At 37.3% G+C, this 26,298-nt stretch overlaps 1 protein-coding gene across 1 annotated transcript; it reads right to left on the reverse strand.

Moving 5' to 3' along the window:
• Window positions 1-1,912: 1,912 nt before the first annotated feature.
• On the reverse strand, window positions 1,913-26,030 carry EEF1AKMT2 (EEF1A lysine methyltransferase 2). Its single transcript, XM_038579045.1, has 6 exons — window positions 25,954-26,030; window positions 24,228-24,293; window positions 23,074-23,192; window positions 8,529-8,636; window positions 6,052-6,268; window positions 1,913-2,310 (listed from the first exon to the last, which is right to left on the reverse strand). Exons 3-6 carry the CDS (start codon window positions 23,128-23,130, stop codon window positions 2,216-2,218), a joined length of 477 nt encoding a protein of 158 aa, XP_038434973.1. The 5' UTR covers window positions 23,131-23,192; window positions 24,228-24,293; window positions 25,954-26,030; the 3' UTR covers window positions 1,913-2,215.
• Window positions 26,031-26,298: the final 268 nt, after the last annotated feature.

Here is a 26,298-nt window from a genome sequence, read left to right on the forward strand (position 1 = left end):
GTGTGGCATTATTTGAAAATACTAATTTACTGTTAGCATTTTGGGACCTTCCATTTGTTCTAATTGCAACCTCTGAGAAGCCGGCTTCCAACAGGATTAACTGATAAAGGAGAGATGACAAATCCCTTCTCCTAACCTTAGCAACAGCTCCATGATCCCCCCCAAATCCTTCATCTTTGCAAATGGAACATACATACTCTGCCACGAGGGTGACTTGAGGAGCTTTTCAACAAAGGCCCATTCCAAGCTATCAGTGAATCAAACCCAATGTCTCAGTCTGGTGGCACAGAAAGCCTATTTTGTTAGAGTGGTGCTTTAAAACAGCATGCATAACAACTCAAAATTCTAAAAAAAAGTACTTCTACACTATTATCATATTTGACATCAAGAAACAATAATATGAAAACACAACAAAGACCAGACCTCCTCAATAAATTATAAACTGTTTTTCTGTGGTTTAAAATCCCTTGCGCAGTTTTTTCAATCAACACAATTTTTAGTAAGTTTAAATCACATATATTTTGAAGTAACATCTCACCCTTTACATTTTAAAAATAAAACCTTTTTAAGCAAAGTTATTTGTGTTGAAAGCTTATGTAAATGTCTTCGGTTATCTTTTGCAAGGCAGGTAGTAATCTTAATAGTTGATTAATGTTGATCTAAATCAAACCCCTCTTCCCTCCACCCTGCCCCCACTCAGAGACAAAAAGAAAAGAAAAAGGATGGTAATGCTAGACTTACTCATTACTGGACTAACATCTGCCAAACAAACAAAAACCCAAGAGATTCAAAATGCTGAAAATCATCAAAAATTTTATCACTTAAAAACGTGTTTTGTGGCTCCAACATGAAAATATCAGCCCAAATACAAAAATGGCATTATATATTAACCTATCTCTTCAAAAACATTAATATGTAAACTGTTTCTCTTGCTAATTAGTCCTAACTAAAACATCTTTGTCCTCATGTCCCTGAAGGCTTATATATATATACACACACATATAGCTTACACCACCCTTTCACAAAAGAATGACACTATTCAGTTCTTGATTAGGCAAGTCTGTTAAGACAAAAGGGAGATGGAGAAAAGTAGTGAAGGATGACTCACTAACTCACAGTCCACAGACCAACACTGTCACCAAAAAGGAGCTGCAGAGCTTTGAAAATTCAACTACTCAATTCCTCTGACAGTGTTTTCTCTGGACCAGTCCTGGTTCCCCCACTGAACTGTAAGTGCCATTAAGGCAGAGACTTAGCACCTGGGAAGCAGAATATGCCAGAGGAAGAGAATGGGTTTTAGTCAGACCCAAAGAATCCTGCCTCCATCCAATACTAGCCTCTTTTTTTTTTTATTTTTTTTTTATTTTTAAGTAATCTATCTACTGTAGTGCTCCAACCCATAACCCTGAGATCAAGAGTCACATGCTCTACCAACAGAACCAGCCAGGTGCCCCAGTACTATCCCTCTGATATGAAGAAGCAGGAATAAATTAATTACATTCCTTGAGAAGAAGATATTTGGTGGATTCAGTGACTTAATACCACAATGCAACTTAACACCAAATAACAGATCTCTTAGTTGTCTTTCCTACTTCCTGTTTATCCTTCACAGTGTATAAAAGGCCATCAGCAGCAAAACACAAGCTCAGGATTTCTTGATCAACTCATACATTTATCTGATTCTGTTTAATTATACACATGAAAACTATGGCATTTTTCCCAGGTATTGGGTTTTTTTTTTAAATAACCACCTCCAATCTAAAATATTATACTTATTATGTTTCATAAACAGTCTAATAAAACACTAAGAAAGTTGGTGTTCATTACTCTGGCCCTGGAGTAGTTTCGTCAAATCTTAATGAGCAGCTATATCCAATTCAACTTTGACCAAGGCACAAAAACCAAAAATACATGCTTTCTGTAAATTCATTTACTGCTTTAAAGTTTACTTGTTCAACAGTTACAGGAAATTTGTTTTAATCAAAGAGAAAAATATTTACATTTCAAATACAAAAGAAAACTTTAAATGATTCTCAGTTGGTGTCTAAAACTCAACCATTCACATGTTCATATTTTTACCAACCCATTATAGCTATTCAACATGTGCATCCTGTGTACTTACTAAGCATTTATTTGCACTTGCATTTTCTGTGTCAGGTTTACTTTGATGTGGAGCTTCTTAATAAAGCTAACTGAATTTGTCCAGTGAAAAGTCTCATGTTTTCTGGAAAACCAATGCTGTTACACTGTTTCCAGATCTGCCTCCAAAGCTGAACGTGGGTGTTGGCAACTCTTCGAAAAGTTCAAATCCTGTCAGACAAGATTAAAATACTTTTAATAGGGACCCAGTCCCACAGTAAAGGGGAATGTGTATGAACAATGTACTTGCAAACCTTTTATGAAACCATTATGTTGTGATGGAATTTCACTGGATAATTTTTCAGTTCTACTGGATGTGCACAGAGGGGGCATACCCACTAACACTTTAAACTGAGCAAGGAACAGACAATCCCAAAATGAAATTGCAAAAGAGAGGCTCTCTATCCATCCCTCTTTCCCCCATGTCCTGTCTATGACCCCTTACACTCCACATCTCCCTCAGCCTGCTGTAGTTAGTAGGAAGCAGCTATCAAGTGCCAAGGTCTAACCAGGTATCAGGCGCTGTCCTGACTGCTTTATATGGAGTAACTCGATCTACATCACACATTTAAAAGTACTTAATACAGAAGGGTCAAACAATGTGGAAAGAAAATGAATTTGTAGAAGATGAAAAAGTTCTAGAGATAGGTGGTGGTGGCGGCTGAACAATTGGGAACGTACTTCACAAAACCGTACACTTTAAAATGGTTAAACGGTAAATCTGACTTTACATATATTTTACCACAACAAAAAAGAGTTCGTAACCAAAGATCAAGACCCAGACTGAAATAATAAAGGATCTGGGAAGAAAAGGAAGTATTAACTTTCAAAGCAGCGCAGTGGAACTTAAAAATTAATGTGGCTTCAAAAGTCCTGGGTTCAAGTTCCAACTCTACCACTTACTAGGTGAAGGTATGCTTGCCAGGATCCTCAGTTTCTATGCAAGGAGGTTACATATACCAATGCCCCTACCTACCTCACAGTGAATTTGTAAAGATCAAAATAAGATAACATGGCATTTTCCTGAACTATAAAATAAAATGGGGGATCCCTGGGTGGCTCAGTGGTTTAGCGCCTGCCTTTGGCACAGGGCACGCTCCTGGAGTCCTGGGATCGAGTCTCGAGTCGGGCTCCTGGCATGGAGCCTGGTTCTCCCTCTGCCTGTGTCTCTGCCTGCCTCTCTCTCTCTCTATCATGAATAAATTAAAAAAATCTTTAAAATAAAATGGAAATTTAACATTATTTTATTTTGTTTTTAAAATTTAAGACAAGCAAGACTGAGAAGTTAACCATGGAAAAGTGATAGGAGGATTAGTTTGGAGGGTAGATTTTTTTTCCTGGGAGGTGGAGGTGTCTACACTTTCTAAGCTTCTATGCCTTGAGCTTCAGCTGAAATAACTCTTACAAGCAAAATATATAAAAGGATATATATCACTGTATCAACTGGTCTTTTATACTTTGTTTCATCATGCATTCTAATTCATATTCTTAATCAAATTTCACCAAATCTTAACAAACAGCTATAAATTAAAATGCTCATTAAAATTGATCATTAGAAAACTTTTCCAAAGAAGGACAAGCCTAAATAACATGATATATTTTAATGCCAGAGAATGGAGCCACAGTGGTAAGTACGGGGGTACAAAGCCTGTTTTCTGAAATTTTACACATGCTTAAAATTCTTCATAATAAAAATTTTCAAGAGAAAATGGAGCTGTCTATGTGAATTTTCCAGGACTAGTCTTTTAAACTCCTTGGATTAACCCTACAGAACTGAAGTTCTTGTATTTTAATAAATAAAACACCAATCTTTAAAAGTGGTTGTATTCCAGTGATAGGTAACAAATTGAGTTATTTTAACCTATATGCTTTTTTGTGTTGGGGTTATTGATATTTTTCAATCTTTTTCAGAATGAATCTGAATGATTTCCATAGTAAAATAAGTTTTCTGAAGTCATTTTAATTCAGTAGTTTTAAGAAAGTTAGCTTCCTTGGATATCAAATTAGAACCACTATCTGGCAAATGATTTAAGTAAACCTCACCAAAACAAATGACAACACAAAATGTTTATATAAGTAGGGCTATAAAGGAAAAATGCAAGATTTATTTCAACAGTTTTATGTTTCGAATCAGGAAAGAAAAAAAGAACCTTCAAAGATCAGTGAAGCAAGCTTCACTCTATGCCAAAGGGACCGTGGAAGCCAATCGTGAGAAGCCACCAACAAGCCCCTCGGCAGTGATGCATGTATTCTGTTAGTGTTCTGTATCCAACTCCAAATTCCATATTCTCAGATACAGATGCCTAAAAAATGTCTTCAATTGTATGTGTTTAACATTTCCTATTGTAATATTTTGCTTAAATTCTGTACTAAGCTCTAAAACTGAATATAACTTAAAGTAGTTCTTAGACATAGACACAAATTTAAGCACTCTTTACCCAGCTAGAGTCTGTTCTTCATTATCAAAGACAGACAAATATGTTTTTGTCTGGTGGTTCCAGGGGTAAAAGAGAACACCTGTATTTAAAAACCAGGAAAGAAACTTGCCCTACACAGTGTTAACTTCGAGCATTTATTAAAACTGTCAAGCTTCAGGAAGAGGGAAAGACTATGGATACAGGGCCTCAACAGTTCTAAGGGAAACCAATTTAACATGGAAGATAGTAAAATTAATGGCATGAAATACAAGACAATAAATCACACGTAATTCTTGTTTTCCAGAGGCAATAATAATGAAACCACAAGCTCACATTTCAAGCCTCAAATACTTCAAGTTTTACATTATATAACCTGCCAAAGTCACTGAATGCACACAAAAGGACATGTGTTAAGTGTTCTCCCTCCTACTGCCTGTTCCCTTATTACCAAAAAAGAAAACAAACTCTAAGATAAAGTGCATATAGTTTTGTTATAAATTCATTTCCCATTAGCTTGTGGTAACTGAGGTTCAAATTTTATTTTATTTATTTTTTTTTGAGGTTCAAATTTTAACAAAAATTTAGTACCATATCATTTATTAATACTCCACCCTAAAAATTCCTCCCATTTCTTTAAAAAAAAACTTCATGCTAATCTAAAAAAGAGTCTGTGAAAAAAAACAAGCAAATACTAGTCCTGGATTCTCAAGGTACTTTCCCAGAAATGCCTGTGTGCTGCATGAATAAATTGGCAGGTAAAATATTCCTTAAAACATGCAAGGAACAGTCTGCCAAAGAACTCAAAATATTTGTGTATAGATTACAGATTCTCAATTCTCACAAGATCCCCACATATTAGACACAGCACTAATTATACTTTCCTAATGGAGTGAGAAAGGATCTTGTCTTGGCACCAAAGCCTTAAAAAAGGTAGATTACCTCAAGAATTAATAGGGAGTATTTCTAGTACAAAGTCCCTACTTTTTGTTTCTGTGCAATGTTAAAAATAATTGTTCTGTATATACTGAAAAAAAGATAAATCCTAAAACCTAAATGACCATTAGCAAGATACAGAAAGTATTTATAGAATTAAAACTCTCATGTAAGGTTTTTAAAAATACTACTTCCATTTGCACATTACTGATTCCTATTATCACTATCACCAGTAGATCAGTACACTAAAGTCTGAAGCACAATATACGTACTTACTGTTCGAGTCTCTAAATAAGAGATTATACCGCTTAAAAAAGAACTTAACTTTTATAGGCTCATAAATGTTAGTACCTAACTGCCAGGATTTCTTGGAAATTTTTAGAAAGGACTCTGGATCTCTGGATATTATTTCTTTGCCCTTTGCATTTACACTTGAGAAGAAAAGCAGGCAATTCCCACAAAGGGGACACTAAAACACTGTAACACCAATGGGGAAAAAAAAATCCTATTTAAGCACATGAAACCTAAGGTAAGCACACATTAACAACATATAGCCATTTACCTTCACTGAATTCATCTAGCAACTCTTCCTTGGTCCAATTACATGAGGTTATTAGAAAAAAGCCTTTCACGTTCAACACCCCAGAGAGGGATTTCACATACTGCTTCCTCTTCTCAATCGCATTGTCAGGATTAAGGCTTATGGCATCAAAAGTCCCTTTGTCAATACAAATATGAAATCCAGACAGCTTTGTGGAAAGATTCAAAAAGTCTTCTACCTATATTAAAAATCAATGTCTTATGAGAACAAGTAACACAATCTCTCCTGAATTTAAGTGACAATCTGTAAACGGTTATGGATAAAAAGACCAATTAATTATGATGGCATTTTACATATAATAAACATATTTTCAACTTTATAGCAAACTTTTACATGCTTCATCCCAAGATCATTAAAGCTAAGATTAGTAAGAGAGACAGGGTTTCCTGGACATTCCAAATCTCTACAAATTTGGAAATAAATGAAAGCCAGGTGTACTGCCTAATATCACCAGCACATAATAGAGCCTGCAAGCCTGGCTTACGAAAAAGTTATTTCCGTCAAAAAATAGAACATTTGAAATGTTTTTAAGATGATAAAAATTATGTGGAACTCAAACAGGTCATTAAAAATAAGATGATTTTTAGCTGATATTATTACAGTCGTGTGACTTACAGTAGATCAGAAGTCCCTCCACCCTAATTCAGCAGCTTATAAACCAACTAATGAATAAAACGAACGGCATAAAGCTTACGAAGTCAAAGGACTATTTAAACTGCAGCTACTTAACTTTATAAATATCATGCACTTTAGGTTGTGAAGGTCATACACCAGCATATCATTAATTTTCAATAACCTATTAATAATATTATAAGCATTTGAAACTGTGATCTGCCTCAATTTCATTTAATACAATAATTTGCCAATGTACTTCATTCTGAAAAGCTACTCTTAAAAAGTAATCAATTAGCTCATGATTATTCAAACTTAATACAGTAATCATAAATAGCATATTATCTAAAACTCTTTGATTTTAAAATGTAGATTCTATGTTTATTAGAACTTTTTTTTTTCCTCTTCCCACCAAAGTATTCATTATACCTGAAGCAAAAAATGGCTCCACCATTCCTGGGAGCCAAGTTTAGAGCTAAACGCCTGTATCAAAGTACTCGTTTATTCAACAAGTATATTATGAACACCTATTATAGGCAGGGTTTTTCAGTCACTGGGAATATAATGGTAAACAAAAAAGAAAGAGTCCCTGTATGAGAATACACTTTATATTCTCTAAAGGGAGACAGAACAAATAAGTAAGCCAAACGAATAATTTTAGATAAAGTGGTATGAAGACAATAAAAACAGAGTAATGAAGACAGCAGGGTCTGGGAAGAGAAATTTGGAAAAGATAGGAAAGGCCTCCAAAGGTGATATTTGAGCACAGATCTGACTGAGAGAAGGAGCCAAACAAGATCTGGGGCAAGAATATTCTAGACAGAGAATGGCAGGTAGAAAGACTGGAAAAGAACAGGCTAGACATGTTTCAGGAGCAGAAAGAAAGCCAGTGTGACTGGAATACTGGTGACAAAGAGGAAAACAGGTAAGAAATGAGGGGCTTTGTGAGGTGGGGTGGGCATTCAGATTCCATTCTCTACACAATGAGGAAGCCCTTGGAGGCTCATGACCAAGGCAGTGACAGGAGCTGATTGATATTTCAATAAATCACTCTGCTTGCCCTGTGGTAGTAGACAGTGGCGTGGCAAGAGGAGAAATGGAGGAGCCAAGTTAAGAGGCCACTGTAGCTGTAGGCAAGAAATGGTGGCAGCTCAGACTTAGGAGGAACAGTGGAAACAGCAAGGAATGATCACGTGTCTGATACACAAGACAAAACCAACAGAATGAGACATGGGACTTAAAAGAGAAGAATCAAGGACGACTCCTTGGGTTGGTTTTAGGCTAATACAACAGGTGAATGGTGGTATCAGTAACAGAAATGGGAAAGACTGGGGTAAAGCAGGTTTAAAGAGAAACTAAGAGTTTCATTTTGGACTACATGAGACTACTAGCTATCCAGGAAGAAGTGCAAAACACGCAGTTTTTAAATCATTCTAGAGCTCAGAGAAGCCTGGGCTAGATATATAAATCCAAGAGTCATCATCTCCTCACAGATCACAGAACACACACAAAAAAACTAAGTAATCTTTGGCAGCACTACACCACTTGATGTACTTACAACTTTTTGATCTAGTTAATCCAAAGTTAGCTATTATTTGTATTTGCAAATATGAGAGAATGAACACACCTGCACACAGAAAGAGAAGAAAATAACTTCCCCAAGCCAACTACATTGAAAATTTTAATAGTTACTTAAAAATGTTTCAATTTGGATTACTGATAATTAATCCTTAATTTGAGTTCAAAAGATAGTTAGCAAATATACTTTAGAAATACTTAAACTTTATAACTCCTATTACAAACAGTTATAGTAATATAATAGTTACCTTTAACTTAATGTTAGATAAACCCTCTTTCTCTATAATACTTCCAGAAAGCTGTATTGCAGAAGGAGAATAATCAATTCCAGTAATATTACAGAAACCAGATCTTGCCTAGAGACAGAGAAACAATTTTATACTTTAGTTTAAAATAAGGTTTTAACAAACTGCTTTGCTTATGAATTACAACATTCCTTTAGGACTGCGACTGTTTAATTTATTTAATAGATCAAGTGACATATACAATCCAATAATCTACAGTTTAAATTTTATTGTAGAATCTAAATAGAAACTAAGAATTTAAATTCACATCAAGTGACAATTCATTTGCTTTTATAGTATTTGAGTTCTATTTCAAAAGAAAATTCATTCTCTCATAGATAGTGAGAATGTATGTATAATATTTTGCCCTTAGTAGAAAAATAGAACATTAACTTCTGATATTAATATGCTCTAATTCACACATAAATCTATCATAAATTTTACTTAGCACAGTTAAGTTATATGAATAGATGAAATGCATACATAGTAAGTTCCTGAAAAATTTTCCTTCACTGTAATTCTAAATTACAATTTTCCACCAGTGAAGTGATTATTAATCACGTTACACTTTTTGTTTTCAAAATGTTTACAAAAACTATGTGAAATAGGTTGGGCAGGTATTAATATCCCCAAAAAATTAAGGCTCAGAGGATATTGAGAGTTTTGAGCCTAGGGGCTACTGGGTGGCTCAGTCAGTTAAGTATCTGCCCTCCTCTCAGGTCATGATCCTGGGGTTCTGGGATGGTACCCTATGTCAGGCTCTCTGCTCAGTGGGGAGCCTGCTTCTCCCTCTCCCTCCGCCCCCTGCTTGTGCTATCTCAAATGAAGAAATAAAATCTTTAAAATTAAAAAAAAGTTAAAAATAAATTTAAAAAAGCATTTTGAGCCTAGGACACCTGAGTGGCTCAGGTGGTTAAGCATCTGCCTTCGGCTCAGGTCATGATCCCAGGGTCCTGGGATTACACCCCACATTGGATGGCCTGTTTGGCGGGGGGTCGGCTTCTTCCTCTACCCCTCCCCACTGCTCATGTGCACGCTCTCTCTCTCATGCTCTATCAATAAATTCTCAAGAAAGAGAGAGTTTTGAGCCTAAAGCTATAGTCCCAGCAGTTTACAAGCCACATGACTGCACCTAGGATATGTGGAGCCTATGGCAAAAGTATGATTGCTCCTGGTCCTTACCCCAACCCCAACCCCCTAACACTATGCTGAATGTTTTTAGATAAGGCCAAAGGTAATTTCAAAGGAAATTTGAAGAGAAAGCAGTTGAAAACTACAATGTAGCCTGAAATTGTCTCCCTACTCTTCACTATTTACTCAATTTATTTCCGTCAAAACTTAACCTACACCTACACCTTCCATTAAGACTTCCCTGACTTTTCATCACTAGTGACTGATTCTAATCTAAACTCTAGCAACATACCAATTACATTCCACAGAATTTTGCTCCCTTTCATTATCTTTATTTTAATCTCAAGGTCTAACATCCCTGCTTCGATGCCAATCTCCAATTCTTCTAGGTGTCCCACTCCATACTCTGATCATTTTCTCCCAGTTTCTCTCAATTCCTTCTCTATCAGGAAGCCAGGATAATTCTGTGAATTGACTTTTACCAGTTCTCCTCTTATGTTTCCTCTTCTCACAATAGAACTTATAAAAAATATCATATATAGATGTTTTAGGTTTCTACAACAATCATCCAAAATCTCAAACTATCTCCAACATTTTTCACATTTGGTTTCTGGCACTCAGTGAAAAATAAGGACATTCAAGGTAAAAAAAAAAATGACGAGAAACCAAGGGGGAAGAAATGACATTAGAAAAGACTCACAGGAGGCCCAAATAAAATAATTATCAGAAACCAATTTTCAAATAAATGAAATAAGTGACAGTTCTTGGAGAATTCTGAGAATTGAAAACTATGACAAAGAACCAAATGAATAGCAGAAATGAAAAAAATGCAATAATTAAAGAGATTCAAGGGTGCCTGGGTGGCTCAGTGAGTTAAGCATCTGCCTTTGGCTCAGTCCTGGGACTGAGTCCCGCATTGGGCTCCTTGCTCAGTGGGGAGCTACTTCTCCCTCTCCCTCTGGCTGCCATTCCCACTCCTTGTGCTCTCTCTCTTGCTCTCTGTCCAATAAATAAAATATTTTTTAAAATAAGCAGATTCACAGGTCAGCTTGACAGTTGATTAAACACAGAAAAAAAATTAGTGAATTGGAAGAAAGGTCAAAAGGAAATACTCCTATTAAGCATAGAACAAAAGAATAGACAATTAAAAAAGCAAAGAATATGGAAAACAAAATATAACAGAGTATAAGATCAAACACATATATTTATATATAAGTATATATACAAGTATATGTAAATATATAAACATATTTATATATATAAATATATATAAATAAACATATATATATGTACACACACATATAAAATAGGAATCTTAGCAGGAGAAGAAAGGAAAACAGGGCAGAAGAGAAAATGGCATACAGGTAAGAATTTTCTAATACCAATGAAGGACCCCAAGCTTCAGACTGAGGAAGCAATATCAACCTAAACCAAGATAAAGAAAACAAAACAGGAGAAAAGGAAAAGGAAAAGGAAAAGGAAAAGGAAAAGGAAAAGAAAAAGCCAGCATAGTGTATCTGATAAAAACTAAAAAGAGGAAAATCTCAAAAGCATCCAAGGAGTGGGGGTGGGGAGACACACAGGAACAACAGACCACCTTCACTAGACTGACAATAAGACTGGCAGCCATAAGTCATAAAGAATGGAAGCCAGAAAACAGAAAAGGAAAAACAGCAATCTAAAATCATACACCCAGCGGGATGCCTGGGTGGCTCAGCAGTTGAGCGTCTGCCTTTGGCTCAGGGCATGATCCTGGAGTCCTGGGATCAAATCCAACATCGGGCTTCCTGCATGAAGCCTGCTTCTCCCTCTGCCTACGTTTCTGCTTCTCCCTCTCTGTGTGTCTCTCATGAAATCTTTAAAAAATAATAAATAAATAAATAAATAAATACATAAATAAATAAATAAATAATGCACCCAGCAAAAACAACAAAAAAATGCATCAAAAATGTGGATGAAACACTTAAAAGGCACAGAATATAAGCAATAGCTATTAACATCACAAAAATACAAACAAAATATGCACTACAGAGGCAAATATCAATGACCACCTATTAAATTCATTTAAAAAAAAACTAAGTTTGTAAAAATCTCTGAATCACAGATTATCAGAATTTTACTTTAAAGGAACAGGGCAGGGATCCCTGGGTGGCGCAGCGGTTTGGCGCCTGCCTTTGGCCCAGGGCGCGATCCTGGAGACCCGGGATCGAATCCCACATCGGGCTCCCGGCGCATGGAGCCTGCTTCTCCCTCTGCCTGTGTCTCTGCCTCTCTCTCTCTCTCTCTGTAACTATCATAAATAAATAAAAATTAAAAAAAAAAAATAAAGGAACAGGGCATAAATACGTTAGGCTTTCCCAGTCTACAGTCTCTGTCACAACTACTCAGCTCTACCACTCCAGCACATACACAGCTATAGACAATATGTATATGGATAGGTACAGCTACATTTCAATATTTTTTAAAAACAGGAAGGCCAGATTCGATCCTCAAACTCTAGTTTCCTGAACCTTATTCTAGGTCTAACTTCCAACCTGCAGAAAATACAGGGCGCAGAAAACATTTTAAATGATAGAAGTACAATTAGAAAATCTACACTGTGGAAAATCATTTGGGACTAATAAACTACCTTCTACAAAAATACACCACAAAGTAAGAAAAAGCTGCAGGGAGAAAAAAAAAAAAAAAAAAAGCCTTAATAGACTATCAACTAACTGCAACATGTAGGCTTAGTTATAGAATAGAAAGAGGAGGAAAAAAAGTCCATGAACTTGAAGACATCAAATCTAATCAACAGAAAAAATGGGGGGAAAATTGAACAGAATCTCACAGACCTGTGGAACAACATGAAAAGGTCTAATGTTGCTATTTCCAGACTCCCCCCAAAAATGTTTTTCCCGTCAAAGAATATAATCATGAGGTTTTTCTTTTTTAGGTTGTTAATATGATAGATTAAATGATTTTCATATAAGGAACCAACAATGCATTCCCAGAATAAACCACATCATCCATAGTCTAATTCTGTTTATATATCCTGGACTAATTCCTCAAAAACTGCAAAATCCCTCTAATGAATTAACTTTAATAAGACTATAAAATATTCAACATCTGTTCTAGAAATAGAAAGGAAATCTCCTCAACCTGACAAAAGACATCTAAAGAATCTTAAGGCTAATACACTCCTCCCCCTTTTTTTAAAGCTAACACATCCTTAAAGCTAACACATCATCCTTAATGGTGAAATGTACACATAGATTGGATCACTAACACTGGAACAAGGCAGAAATGTCCTTTGTTAACACTCGTAGTTAACACTGTACTGGAAGCCCTACCTAGTGTAATTAGGCAAGAAAAGAGATAAAAGGCATACAAATTAAAAAAGAAGAACTGAAACTGCCCCTATTTATAAACAATAAGATAGTCTATGTAAAAAAGCTCAGAAAACCCACCAAAAAACTCCTAGAACTAATAAATGCAAGGTTACAGCATACAAGGTCAACACACAGAAATCAACCAGATTTCTAGCAACAAACAACTGGAAACTGAATTTCAAAAAGCAATACATTTAATACCCCAAAAGCATATATATATAATACAAGTATAAAAATATATACAGGATCTATATGCTGAAAAATGAAAAAATGCAGATGAAAGAAATCAAGAAGACCTAAATAAATGAAGAGACATACCATATTCATGGACTGGAAGACTCTAGATAGTAAAGATGTCACTTCTCCTCAAATTACAGATTTTAGTTCAATTCCAACCAAATTTTCAGCATGGATTCTCTTGTAGATAAATACAAATAGATTTTAAAATTTATTTGGAAAGGCAAGGGAATTGGGATAGCCAAAACAGTATTTGAAAAAGAATAAAATTGGCAGAATCACACTATTCCACTTTTAAGATTTACTAAAAGTTATGTTCATCAAGACAGTGTGGTGTTACAAAGGGATAGATACATATATCAATGAAACAGGATAGAGTCCAGAAATAGATATACAAAAATATGGCAAACTGATTTTTGGCAAAGATGAAAGGACAATTAAAGAAAGGGCAGTGTTTTCAATAAATGCTTTAAAACAAAGTGACATCTATATGCACACACAAAAAAGAATCTTGACTTGAGCCTCGTATCTTTTTTTTTTTTTAAGATTTTATTTATTTGACAGAGAGAGAGAGAGAGCACACACAAAGCAGGGGGAGCAAAAGGCAGAGAGGGAGAAGCAGGCTCCCCATTGAGCAGGGAGCCCAACCTGGGGCTGAATCCCAGGACCCTGGTTCTCCCTTTACCTCTGCTTGCCATTCCCCCTACCTGTGCTCACTCTCTCTCTCTCTCTCTCTCTAATAAATAAAATTAATTCAAAAAGATCATAAATCCAAACATAAAAAATTAAAACTATAAAATCTTTTAAGGGAAAAGAAAGGAGAAAAAAGATTAGGCGAAGAGTTATTAAACAGGATACCAAAAACATGATACATTAAAAAGAAACAACAACTAGGGGTACATGGCTGGCTCAGTCTAAGGAGCAAGCAATTCAATCTTAGAGTCATGAGTTTGAGCCCCACATAGAGATATTTAATAGAAAAAATACAAATAAATAACTCAATAAACTGGGCTTTATCAAAATCATAAACTTTACTTTTCATTTCTTAAGAGAAGAAAAGAAAAGCTAGACTGAGAGAAACCATTTACAATGATGTTTCAGAGAATTCTTGTATTCAGAATACACAAAGAATTCACAAAATTCAACAGTAAGAAAACAAACAATTCAGTCCAAATGAGAAGACTCGAACAGAAATTTCACCATACAAGATATAAAGATAGCAATTAAGTACATGAAAACATGTTCAAATTAATTAGCCATCAGAGAACTACAAACTAAAACCATGATTAGATGCTGTATATAAATATTAGAATGGCTAAAACATCAAACATGGACAATTCCAAATTTCAGCAAAAATACAGAACTATCATACATTGCTCATGTATGTGAAATATGAATGTAAAATGGTACAATTATTCAGAAATGGCTTGGCAGTTTCTAATAAACATATAGTTAGAAAACTTAAACATGTTCACACAAAAACGTCTACACAAATGTTTATAGCAGCATATTCGTAATTGCCAAAAACTTAGCAACAACTCACATGCCCTTCCAACAAGTAAATGGATAAACAAACTGTGATATAACCATACATCAGATACTTTTCAGCAATAAAAATGACTACTGATACACACAAAAACGTGGATGAATCTCAAAAGCATTATTTTGAACAACAGAAGGCAATCTCAAAAGATTATAATACTGCATAATTCCATTTTATAGGACATTCTCAAAAACACAAAACTATTGATAGAGAACAGATCAGTGGCTACCAGGGGAAAAATGTATGGTTATATAGAATGCAACTATTCTGTATCCTGACTGTAAAGGTGATTACAGCAATCTGTACAAGTGTTAAAATCCACAGAACTCCATGTAAAAAAGTCAATTTCACAATATATAAATTTTAAAAATTTAACAGCAAATTATGAACAACTTAATGCCAATAAAATTTTAAAATTCAGATAAATGGGGGATCCCTGGGTGGCTCAGCAGTTTAGCACCTGCCATCTGGAGTCCCGGGATCGAGTCCCGCATCAGGCTCCCTGCATGGAGCCTGTTTCTCCCTCTACCTGTGTCTCTGCCTTTCTCTCAGTCTGTGTCTCTCATAAATAAATAAATAAATAAATGAAATATTTTAAAAAATTCAGATAAATGGACAAATTTCTTGAAAAACACAAAACTGACTCAAACCCTACCAAAAAAAAAAAAAAAAAAACAAAACTCCACATTCCAGAGCATGTCATCAAGAATTCTTCTGAATGTTTAAGGAAGAAACAAAGCCAATTACAAATTCTTCCAAAGAATAAAAGGCGAGCAATTTCCCATCCAGTTCTGAGGCCAGCATAACCTTGATACAAAAACCTCACATGAAAATTTCAGACAAAGAATATTACTGGCTAATCTCTCTGATGAAACTATATAAATCATAAGCAAAATAAACACCACCAAATGAAATCCAGTAATATATGAAAAGGATAATACACAACAATCAGACTTGTTCTACTTGAGGAGTGGAAGTTTGTTTTAACAGTGAACAATCAGGGGCATCTGGCAAGCTCAGTGGGTAGAGCTCAAGCCCAACACTGGGCACAGAGCTTACTTAGAAAAAAAAAATCAATCCCTAAAATTATTTGAATAAAAATATCAATTAAAAAAGTAAAGATACCCTGTCCCTAAAATCAATCAATCCAACATTAACAGAATCAAGAAAAATCATCTTATCTCAATGGATATCAAAGAAAGCCAGTGATCAAATTCAACACTCATTTGTGATTAAAACTTAAACGAGGAATATAAACGAAAACCCTCATCTGATAAAGACTATAAAAACCTATAACTGACATCATATTTAGTGGAAAAATATTAGAAGCTTTCCTCCTATGCTAGGCAGTGTTACAGGCCACCTGCCTTAATAATTCTATTCCATGTTGTATTCGAGAGTACACAGTATCTCAATAAGCAAGACATCAAAGTTGAACTTGAAGAAATAAAACTACATGACATTACTGTATGTAAGAAAATCCAAAAGAATTTATAAATAAACTATTAGAATTAATGTCTGAATTACTGGACACAAGATTAATAGAAAAATCTGTTGTACTTCTATTTACTAGCAATGAACTATTAGAAAGTTTTTAAAAATTTAAGATTTTATTTATTCATTTAGAGAAAGAGAAAAAGTACAAGCAAGGGAAGGGGTTAAGGAGGAGGGAGATAATCCCCAGCAGACACCATGCTGGGCACAGAGCCCATCATGGGGCTGGATCCCATGACCCTGAGATCATGACCTGAGCAGAAAGCAAGAGTCAGACACTTAACCAACTGAGCCACCCAGGCACTCCTAGAAAATAAAATTTTAAAAGCATAACAGTAACAACTGGAACAACAACAAATATCTAGGGATCAATCTAAGAAAAGATAAATAAGATCTCTACAGAGAAAAGTACAAAATATTACTGAGAGAATATAAAGAACTAAATAAATGGAGGAACATATCATGTTCATGGATTCAGAGACTCAATACTGTAAAAATCTAAATCCTTCCCAAATTCAATGCAGTCTGAATCAAAATCCTTTGATTTTTTTTTTCCTGAAAAGTAATGAGTCTAAAATTTAAATAAATATGCATCCTCCCTGAATTAACCTGTAAATTCTATCCAATCCTAATCAAAACGCCAGGGTATGCTTTTTTCCCCGAAAAGTGGTAAGATTATTCTAAAATTTAAATAAAGATGGAAAAAGCTAACTAACAATAGCCAAGACCACAATGGAAAAGAGATCAATGTTGAGAATTTACATCAACCAAATATGAAGACAAAGCTGCAGTGATCAGGACAGCAAGGCACTAGCATAAGGATAAGCAAACAAACCCAAAGGAATAGAATAAAGAATCCAGACACAGACCCAAGCACACAGCACTAGTTAGCTTATGACCGAAGTACAGTGGGGGAAAGGATGGACATTTCAATAAAATGGTGCTGGGTTATCTGGATAGTCATAAGAGAAAAAATAAGCCTCAAACTTGATCTCACAACATGCACAACAATTCATCAGAACCCAAATGCAAAGAAAACAACATAGCTCCCAGGAGAACACAAAGAAAAATATCTTTATAACTCAGGACAAGCAAGGTTTAATACAGAATATGCAAAAGCACTACTAATTTTTTAATGATATATTAAGCTTTACTAAAATTAAAAAACTGTTATTTATCAAAAAATGCTATTATAAAAGTGAAAAGGCAAGTCATGCATTAGATGAAAGTATTTTGTGATACAAAGGACTCCTACAAATCAATAAGAAAAACACAGGCAATCCAATTTTAACATAGGCAAAAAAAGTGGGACACTTCACAAAAAAGAATAGCCAAATACCCAAGATGCATATGAAAATATGTTCAACATCTTTAGTTATCAGGAAATAATAAAATCGTGAGATACCACTACCCCCTACCAAAATCACTGAAATCGTATAAACTGACAAGACCAGGAGTTGGCAAGGATGGACTTCTCACACTGCCAGCAGGAGTATAAACTAGTATAACCATTTCGGAAATTGTTTGGCAGTATCACTAATAATCGAGTACTAAAAACAGTCCCAGTACCCTTCAACGTGGGAGCAAATGCATAAATGAACGAATGACTGCATAATTAAATAAACTGGTATTTTCATATAGTTTAATACTCTATCACACTGAAATGAAGCCACCTAGTGCTTCGCCAAACAGTGAAATACTGTAAGCCATCTCTGAAAAGAGAACTTCACAATTCCCTATTCAGCAAAAGGGGAGATCAAAAACTAACTAAATAAAGTGTATAACCATAATATCATTTATAGCATATCGAAAACAGGTAAAACTCAGGACGCCTGGGTGGCTCGTGGTTGAGCATCTGTCTTTGGCTCAGGGCATGATTCCAGATTCCTGGGATCGAGTCCCACATTGGTCTCCTTGCATGGAGCCTGCTTCTTCCTCTGCCTGTGTCTCTGCCTCTCTTTCAGTCTCTCATGAATAAATAAATAAAATCTTGAAGAAAAAAAGAAAAAAAGAAAAGAAAGAAAGAAAGAAAGAAAGAAAGAAAGAAAGAAAGAAAGAAAGAAAGAAAGAAGGAAAGAAAGAAAGAAAGAAAGAAAGAAAGAAAGAAAGAAAGAAAGAAAGAAAGAAAGAAAGAAAGAAAGAAAACAGATAAAACTCAATGTAATGGACACAGGATAATCTTTTCAAAATATAATGGAAACAATACAACCGTCACATGCGAAAAAAAAAAAAAAGAACCTCAACCAATATCCGAAACCTTACAGAAAAATTCCAGAAGAATCATAAATCTAAATGTAAAAGATAAGGGCACCTGACTGGCTCAGTCAGTGATGCATGTGATTCTTAATCTCAAGGCTCTGAGTTCAAGCCCCACAGTGGGTGAGCTTAAAAACAAAATTCAAAAACAAAAAATAAAATAAAATAAATGTAATAGGTAAAACATTAAACTTTCAGAACATAGGAGAAAATTTGTGTGACCCTGGATTAGGCAAAGAGTTATTATGACCACAAAAGCACAATCTATATGAGAAAAAAGTTAGTACACTGGACTTCACCAAAATCAAGAACTCCTACCCTTCAAAGGGTATTATTAATTAAAAAAAGAAGCCAAAGAATGGGAGAAAACATTTAGTTCTTGGTAAAGAACTTACATCCAGAATACATAAAGAATCCTCAAATCTAGGGGATCCCTGGGTGGCTCAGCGGTTTAGTGCCTGCCTTTGGCCCAAGGCGCGATCCTGGAGTCCCGGGATCGAGTCCCGCGTCGGGCTCCCGGCATGGAGCCTGTTTCTCCCTCCTCCTGTGTCTCTGCCTCTTTCTCTCTCTCTCTCTCTCTCTCTGTCTATCATAAATAAATAAAATAAAAATAAAAATAAAAATAAATAAAAAAAGAATCCTCAAATCTTAACAATAAGTAAACAAATAACCCAATTTAAAAATGGCCTAAAGGGATCCCTGGGTGGCTCAGCGGTTGAGCGCCTGCCTTCAGCCCAGGATGTGATCCTAGTATCCTGTATCATGCTCCCTGCATGGAGCCTGCTTCTCCCTCTGCCTGTGTCTCTGCCTCTCTCTCTCTCTCTCTCATGAATAAATAAAATCTTTAAAAATATTTTTTAAAAAATGGCCTAAAGATCTGAACACCCATTTCACCAAAGAGGATATTCAAACAGCAAATAAGCACACTGAAAGGTGCTCAACATCATTAGTTATAACAGAAATGTTAATTAAAAACCACAGTGAGAAAACCAGTACAGCTAACACCAAAACCAGCCTAACATATGACAGACATCAGAATTGTGGTTAACGTTAGAAGGGAATGACACAAAGGGGCTTCTTCTATGATGCTAACAATGATTTCTTGATCAGGTTGGTAAGTTACACAAAGGTGTTCATTTTGTAAAAGCTATATACTTAAATGACCATTTTTCTCTATGCACATTATACTACATTTAATAAGTACACATTTAAAAAGAAAGTGACTTCCCTTAATTAAAAGATTCCACATGTAGGTGGCTTCACCAATGAATTCTACCAAACATTTAAGGAAGAAAAAACACTAATTATTAATAAACTCTTTCAAAAAATACATTCTTATTTAATAATGCCAGCATAACCTGGTACTAAAAACTGACCAGAACACTATACAAAAGTTAAATTATCAAGACAATCTTTCTCATGGACAGAACTGCAAAAATCCTAAACAAAGTATTAATAAACAGAACCTAATAATATATATGCTGATAATATACATATCATTCCAGAAATACACTTAACATTTGAAAATGATCAGTGTAATTCATCAACACAAATAGCCTAAAGAACAAACTTAATATGATTATCTCAATAACAGGAAAAACATTTAATAACAAGATTCATGAGAAACACACCTACACACTCTCTCTTTTAACAAAGAAAGAATAGGAAGAAACTTCTTTAGTCTGATACCAAGTAATCTTAAAAAACAAATTTACAAGCTAACATCATACCTAATAGTGAAATATTCAAAGTAATCTCTGAAAAGGGGGAAAAAAGACAAGGATGTCTTCTGTTACCACTTCTTTTCAACATTCTATTAGAGATCCTAGACAGTGTAATAAGAGGAGAAAAGTTATAAAGGATTAGAAAGGAAGAAAGAAAACTGCCATTATTCATAGTCTGCATAATTATACAGTTAACCATTGAACAACATAGAGGAGTTAGGAGTGCTGACACCCTTAGCAGTCAAAAATTAGCATTTAACTTTTGATTTCCACAAAACTTTATTAATAGTCTACCGGGATTTGGGGGTTTTGTTGTTGTTGTTGTTGTTTAGATGGAGAGAGAGCATATGCTCTTGAAAGCAGGAGGGAGGGGCAGAGGGAGAGGGAGAATCCTAAGCAGGCTCCACGCTCAGCACAATACAGAGCTCAATCTTATGACCCTGAGATCATGACCTGAGCCCAAATCAAGAGGTGGATGCCTAACCAACTGACCCACCCAGGCACCCCCACAGCCTGTTGTTGACTGGAAACCTTACTGATAACGTAACTGTCGATTAACACGTATTTTGTATATTATGTGTATCATTTACTGTATTCTTACAATAAAGTAAGAAAAATATTAAGAAAATCACAAAGAAAACACATTTACAGTACTATACATATATCTATTGAGAAATCCCACAAATGGGCCTGCATATTTCAAACCTATGTTGTTCAAGAGTCAACTGTATATGTAAAAAATCTGAATCTATTTAAACTATTAGTCTCAGGATAAATCATAAGTCTCTACAAATAAAACTAAAATAATTATACTGCAATCCAAAAGAATCTACAAGAGAATCTACAAGGTAAGCAAGAGAATGAATAAACTGCAGTATAATTAAATCTTATATAGCAATGAAAATGAATGTGTTACTACAAACAACTTGAATGAATTTCACAGAATGTGTACACTGGAAAGAATACATGCTGGAGCCCTCCATTTATACAATCAAAAATAGGGCCACCTGGGTGGCTCAGTGGTTGAGTGTGTGCCTTTGGCTCAGATTGTGATCTCAACTCCTGGGGTCCTGGGATCTAGTCCTGCATCAGGCTCCCTACAGGGAACCTGCTTCTCCCTCTGCCTATGTCTCTGCCTCTCTCTGTGTCTCTCATGAGCAAATAAAATCTTCAAAAAACAAGAACAAAAAAGACTTTATACAATTAAAAACAGGCAAATTAATCTCTGATGTTAAAACCTCGTCATCAGGGATTACCACTAGAGGGGAAGGAGGGAGTAATTTAGAAAGGACTGGTAGGGTGTTTAGGGGAGTTTCTAGAATCTGTAATATTTTACTTTTTGACCAGGGTGATAGTTCATAGCTGACCATATGTATGTTAACTTTGTGAAAATTCACTGAGCCACATGCTTTTGATTTGTGCACTTTAACATGTACATATGTTATAGCTTAATGTTTCAAAAACATTTATCATAAATTTTTATAATCATACTCCACTGCTTAAAACATTTTAAAGGCTTCCCATGGCCTAAAAGTAAAATCTATTAGGCATGGCAGATGATATGACTGCTACCTCTAACTTAATCCTCATTCTGTCCATCCCACATATACACTTTATATTCTAATTTACCAAATTATTTATGAGTCCAGTACATGATATGCTGCTTCAAACCTTTGTCTTTCTTTATTCAAGATTTTTTATTTTTATTTATTTATTTTTGTAGCAATCTCTACACCCAACATGGGGCTTGAACTCACAACTCCAAGATCAAGAGCCACACACCACCAACTGAGCCAGCCAGGCACCTCCAAATCTTTAAATATTGTGTCCACTGCTTGAAATTCTCTTCATCTTTACACCTCACTCACACTCACCACACCCCGGTCCCTGCAATTTCCACCCAACTTGGATATTAGCTCCTCCAAGACCCTTCCCGTTGCTGTTCCCCAAAGTTAATTGCTCTCTTTTCTATACTCAGTGATTCATTATCACACACGTTAAGCTACAGTGTTAATTATGTATACATCTGTCCATCCTCTACTATACTAGAACAACTCAAGCACAAGGTCTGCATTTTCAAGTTGCCAATGCCCAGCACAAGGCTTGGCACACGGAAGCCACCTAATAAATTTCACCATTACATATACATCCTTATAAATTAAGACAGTAAAGCCATCTAGAAGGAAGCCTAAGTGTTTTAATTTTCTCCACAATACACGCCACAGCAATGAGCACACAACAGATACACATCAGTGATGGTTTAGTTAGTAGAACCTGTGCCAAAATTCAGTTCCATAGACAAAATACTCTCTTCAAACCATGCACTCCGAAAATAAGGTATTTATGTCCTACCAGAAGTGTAAAAAGTCATCTTTCTTTTATACACACAGATTTCCAGAGTTTTTACCTAGAAGAAACCAATTAAGATCACCTAGCCAAAAGCTTTAGGAAAGAACCTACACTATACCCAGAGAAATTAAGTGGCTTGCTCAAAGTCAAGACGAAGGCCAGAAGGGCCAAGACTAGGACTCAGATCTCCCTACTTCTCATTTAATGCTTTCTCACAATCCATAATCCATGCAGCCTCCCTTTTGTACCATGTGGCTTCTAAAAGTAAATGGTATGATTGCTGTACTTTTTTTTTTTTTTTTTGCTCTACTACTTTAGATTAACATGGTTAGTATCCTCATTTCCAAGACTTTTTTTAAATTTCATTTTAAAACTTGGCTTTAACACATGAATACTAAAAGTACCAACAAGTTCAACCAAGAAAACACCATTTCCAGTTCCAATATCAAGCACTGAAGCATCCAATGGAATCTTGCGTTTTTGCATCCACCTTATTAGCCGATTCATACTCTCTTCTCCAAACCTATTAGAAACAGAGAATCCGTTAATCAAATACCAGAGGAATATAGAGCAAAGATTACAACTATATTCCATTAAAGCAGCTTATTCAAAATGCTTAATTAAGCCTTTTTTGAAAGGAAGAAGTAGCTTCTGTGACTTAAGCTACACCTCTACTGTTATTGAGGAGAGAACACTACCAAGAACAGAATAGATAAGGTCACTATGTTACTTATTAATGCTTCTCTACATCAGCATTAACTTGAATATGTTGAGAGCTCAAAATTTTATTGCTTATCGTAAAAGGACAATCACAGGATGACAGCAATTTCCTAATACAGGTTTACCCACAAACTGCAAGCAGAGCATTGCTATGAAACCTTTCCTGAGGCGAAAGGCCACAAAGCAAAAAAGCAATGACCAATAATTTATATAGTAAAATTTTTTGAGCATTCTCAGACCCCCAAAAAAAAACCTCTCTTAGACCTGATACCTTGAGATATATCTTGCTAACAGATGCACAAAATAAATCATGATAAAGCACAGACTCTCACAGAAACTGTTTAAAGCTATGACAGCTTGATGTTGGAATGCTGAGTATAGTTCCTGGGGAAGGAGCTTGGCAGAGCCACTCTTGCTGCTAGGAGTGTGTACTGCCTCTCTAATGGCTCACTGAAAAACAAACAGTGAACTCTATTTTTGCTTTTCACCTTTTTTCGTGCAAGCAAAGATCTTTAGATTCCTTTCAGTTAGCAAAACAGGTACTAATGCCTTTCATAAAACCCAAGTGACATAATGTGAATTTTCAAAAAGCAGGGAATACATATATTCTTATCAAATTTAAGTCTTGACCATTAAAAGAGAGACGAGAGAGATTTTTTAAATCTACCCACTAACGCCAGAATCAGTCCACGATTCCCAAGATTCCTGAGTTGTCTTTCTTTGGGGGTAAGCACTTAAAAGACACACACACACACAAATACACACACACACACACACACACACACACAACATTCTCTCTCTCTTCTGAATCATAATTCCACTATTTTTTCTAACTCACCAGATTTCTCCTGTATCTCCACATTCTTGAAAAGTTTGCAGCTCTCTCTCATAGACAGCATCCCAACTATATAATCAAATGCAAAGCAAGATTCTTGAATCAAACTGTATTACAATTTAAATGTTTCTAATACAGTGTAAATATTCATGACAGAAGTTTCAAACATTATCAGTGTCATCAGTACGTGCACATAGATCCATCTCTTAACATCCTTGTGTTGAGAGAATAAAAGACACAGACAAGCAGAGTCAGTTTATACATGTAAAGCACTGAGTACAATACCTGACACATAAAAAACACTATACATCCTGGCTCAAAAAAACAAACAACTCTTTGTCCAAGGATCCCTGAATCCCCAAACACAAGTCCGAAACTTCACTGTACAGGCAGAGTGTCATTACAGCACATTTCAGACTAGAACGTGCAGACACGCAGATTTTTCTACCAATACAGTGGTTACTCACAAAGAACTCAGCAGACACCAGCTTTGCCTGAAGGTTAAACTCTAAGGTTTACTCCTTTGAAGTAATAGTTTCCCCTCCCCAGCATTTGCCTTCTCTTCCGGGTTCCTCTCTCTGGAATCGCTGCACCCTTGCAATCCTCTAACTCACTCTCTCATCCTTACCTTTCCCTGGTCATTCGTTCACCCATCTATTAATTGGCTCGGAATTACTGAGCATCGGTCTGAGTGAGGTCACATCACTTTCTCCCCCGCTTCCTCCTCACATCATCCTTCAGTCCCACCTCTTCCAACCCCATCCCCGGAGCCTTAGCAGTGCCCCCAACCCTGGCTCGCCCTAGGGTCGGCCCCGCCCCCCCTTTCCCCACACCTGCCCCTGGGGTTCAAGACTCCCTCAAGGCCAAGCTCCCAGGAGCTTCAGAGCCCATTCAGCACCCCACGAACCCCCTGACACGTGGAACCCCCTGACACGTGGAACCCCCTGACACGTCGACTCTTTGAAGTGCCTCTTAACCACCTCCAGGGTGGCCCCTCGGGGATTCCAGCCTGTCCACCCTTACCTTCCTCACTTCACGCCCCGAGGTCATCCCCATCTTCCAAGGCCCTATCCCTCTCCCCTCCCCCTTCTTATCCCCTCCCCTCCCCCTCCTTATCCCCCTCTCCCCATCCCTCCCCTTCCCCTCCCTCTCCCCATCCCCTCCTTATCCCCTCTTCGCCTCCCTTCTCCTCCCCCTCCCTATCCCCCTCCCAGCCCCTTCTCTCCCCCACCCCTCCCTATCCCCCTCCCTATCCCCCTCCCCATCCCGTTCCCTCTCCTCCCCCTCCCTCTCCCCCTCCCATCTCCTCCCTTCCGCCTCCCTATCCTCTCCCCTCCCCTTCCCTCCCCCTCCCTATTCCCCCTTCCCCTCCCCCTCCGTATCCCTTCCCCTCCGTATCCCCCTCCCCTGTCCTCCCCTCCCCCTCCTTATCCCCATCCCGTCCCCTCTCCTCCCCCTCCCTATCCCCTCCCCTCCCCTTCCCTCCCCCTCCCTATTCCCCCTTCCCCTCCCCCTCCGTATCCCCTCCCCCTCCCTACCCCATCCCCTCCGTATCCCCTCCTCCTCCCTACCCCCCTCCCCATCCCCCTCCCCTCCCCTCCCCATCTCCAACCCCTCCTTATCCCCCTCCCATCCCCTCCCCTCCCCCTCCCTCTCCCCTCCCCATCCCCTCCTCGGGGCCCAGCCCGGGCCGTGCGGCTCACGCTCCCCTGCCGGACGCCACACTCACTGCTCTCGGGTCCCCAGAGCCGACGGGGCGAAGCCATCCCCTCCCGGGCTGCCCCTTCCGGAGCGCACCGCGGCCCCAGCGCCGCCCCCGCCGCCGCCGCTGCAGCCGCCGCCGCCCGCGCCCGAGTTCATCCCGCTCGGCGCCCCGGAGGGCCGTTGGGGCCGCCATAGAGACGAGGTGCGGGCAGAGCGGACGCGCGGGCGGGCGCGTCTAGGCGGCGGGAGGCCGCCCTCTCTACTGCTCCTGGCCTCCCGCTGTCCCTGCTCGGCTTTGGTGCTGGGTGGAGAGGCTCCCAAGCCCCGACCTGGACCGGACGGACGGGGCCTCGCCCCCCGCCCCCCGCGC

The sequence above is a fragment of the Canis lupus genome, chromosome 28, assembly GCF_011100685.1.
Source record: "Canis lupus familiaris isolate Mischka breed German Shepherd chromosome 28, alternate assembly UU_Cfam_GSD_1.0, whole genome shotgun sequence".
NCBI lineage: Eukaryota > Metazoa > Chordata > Mammalia > Carnivora > Canidae > Canis > Canis lupus.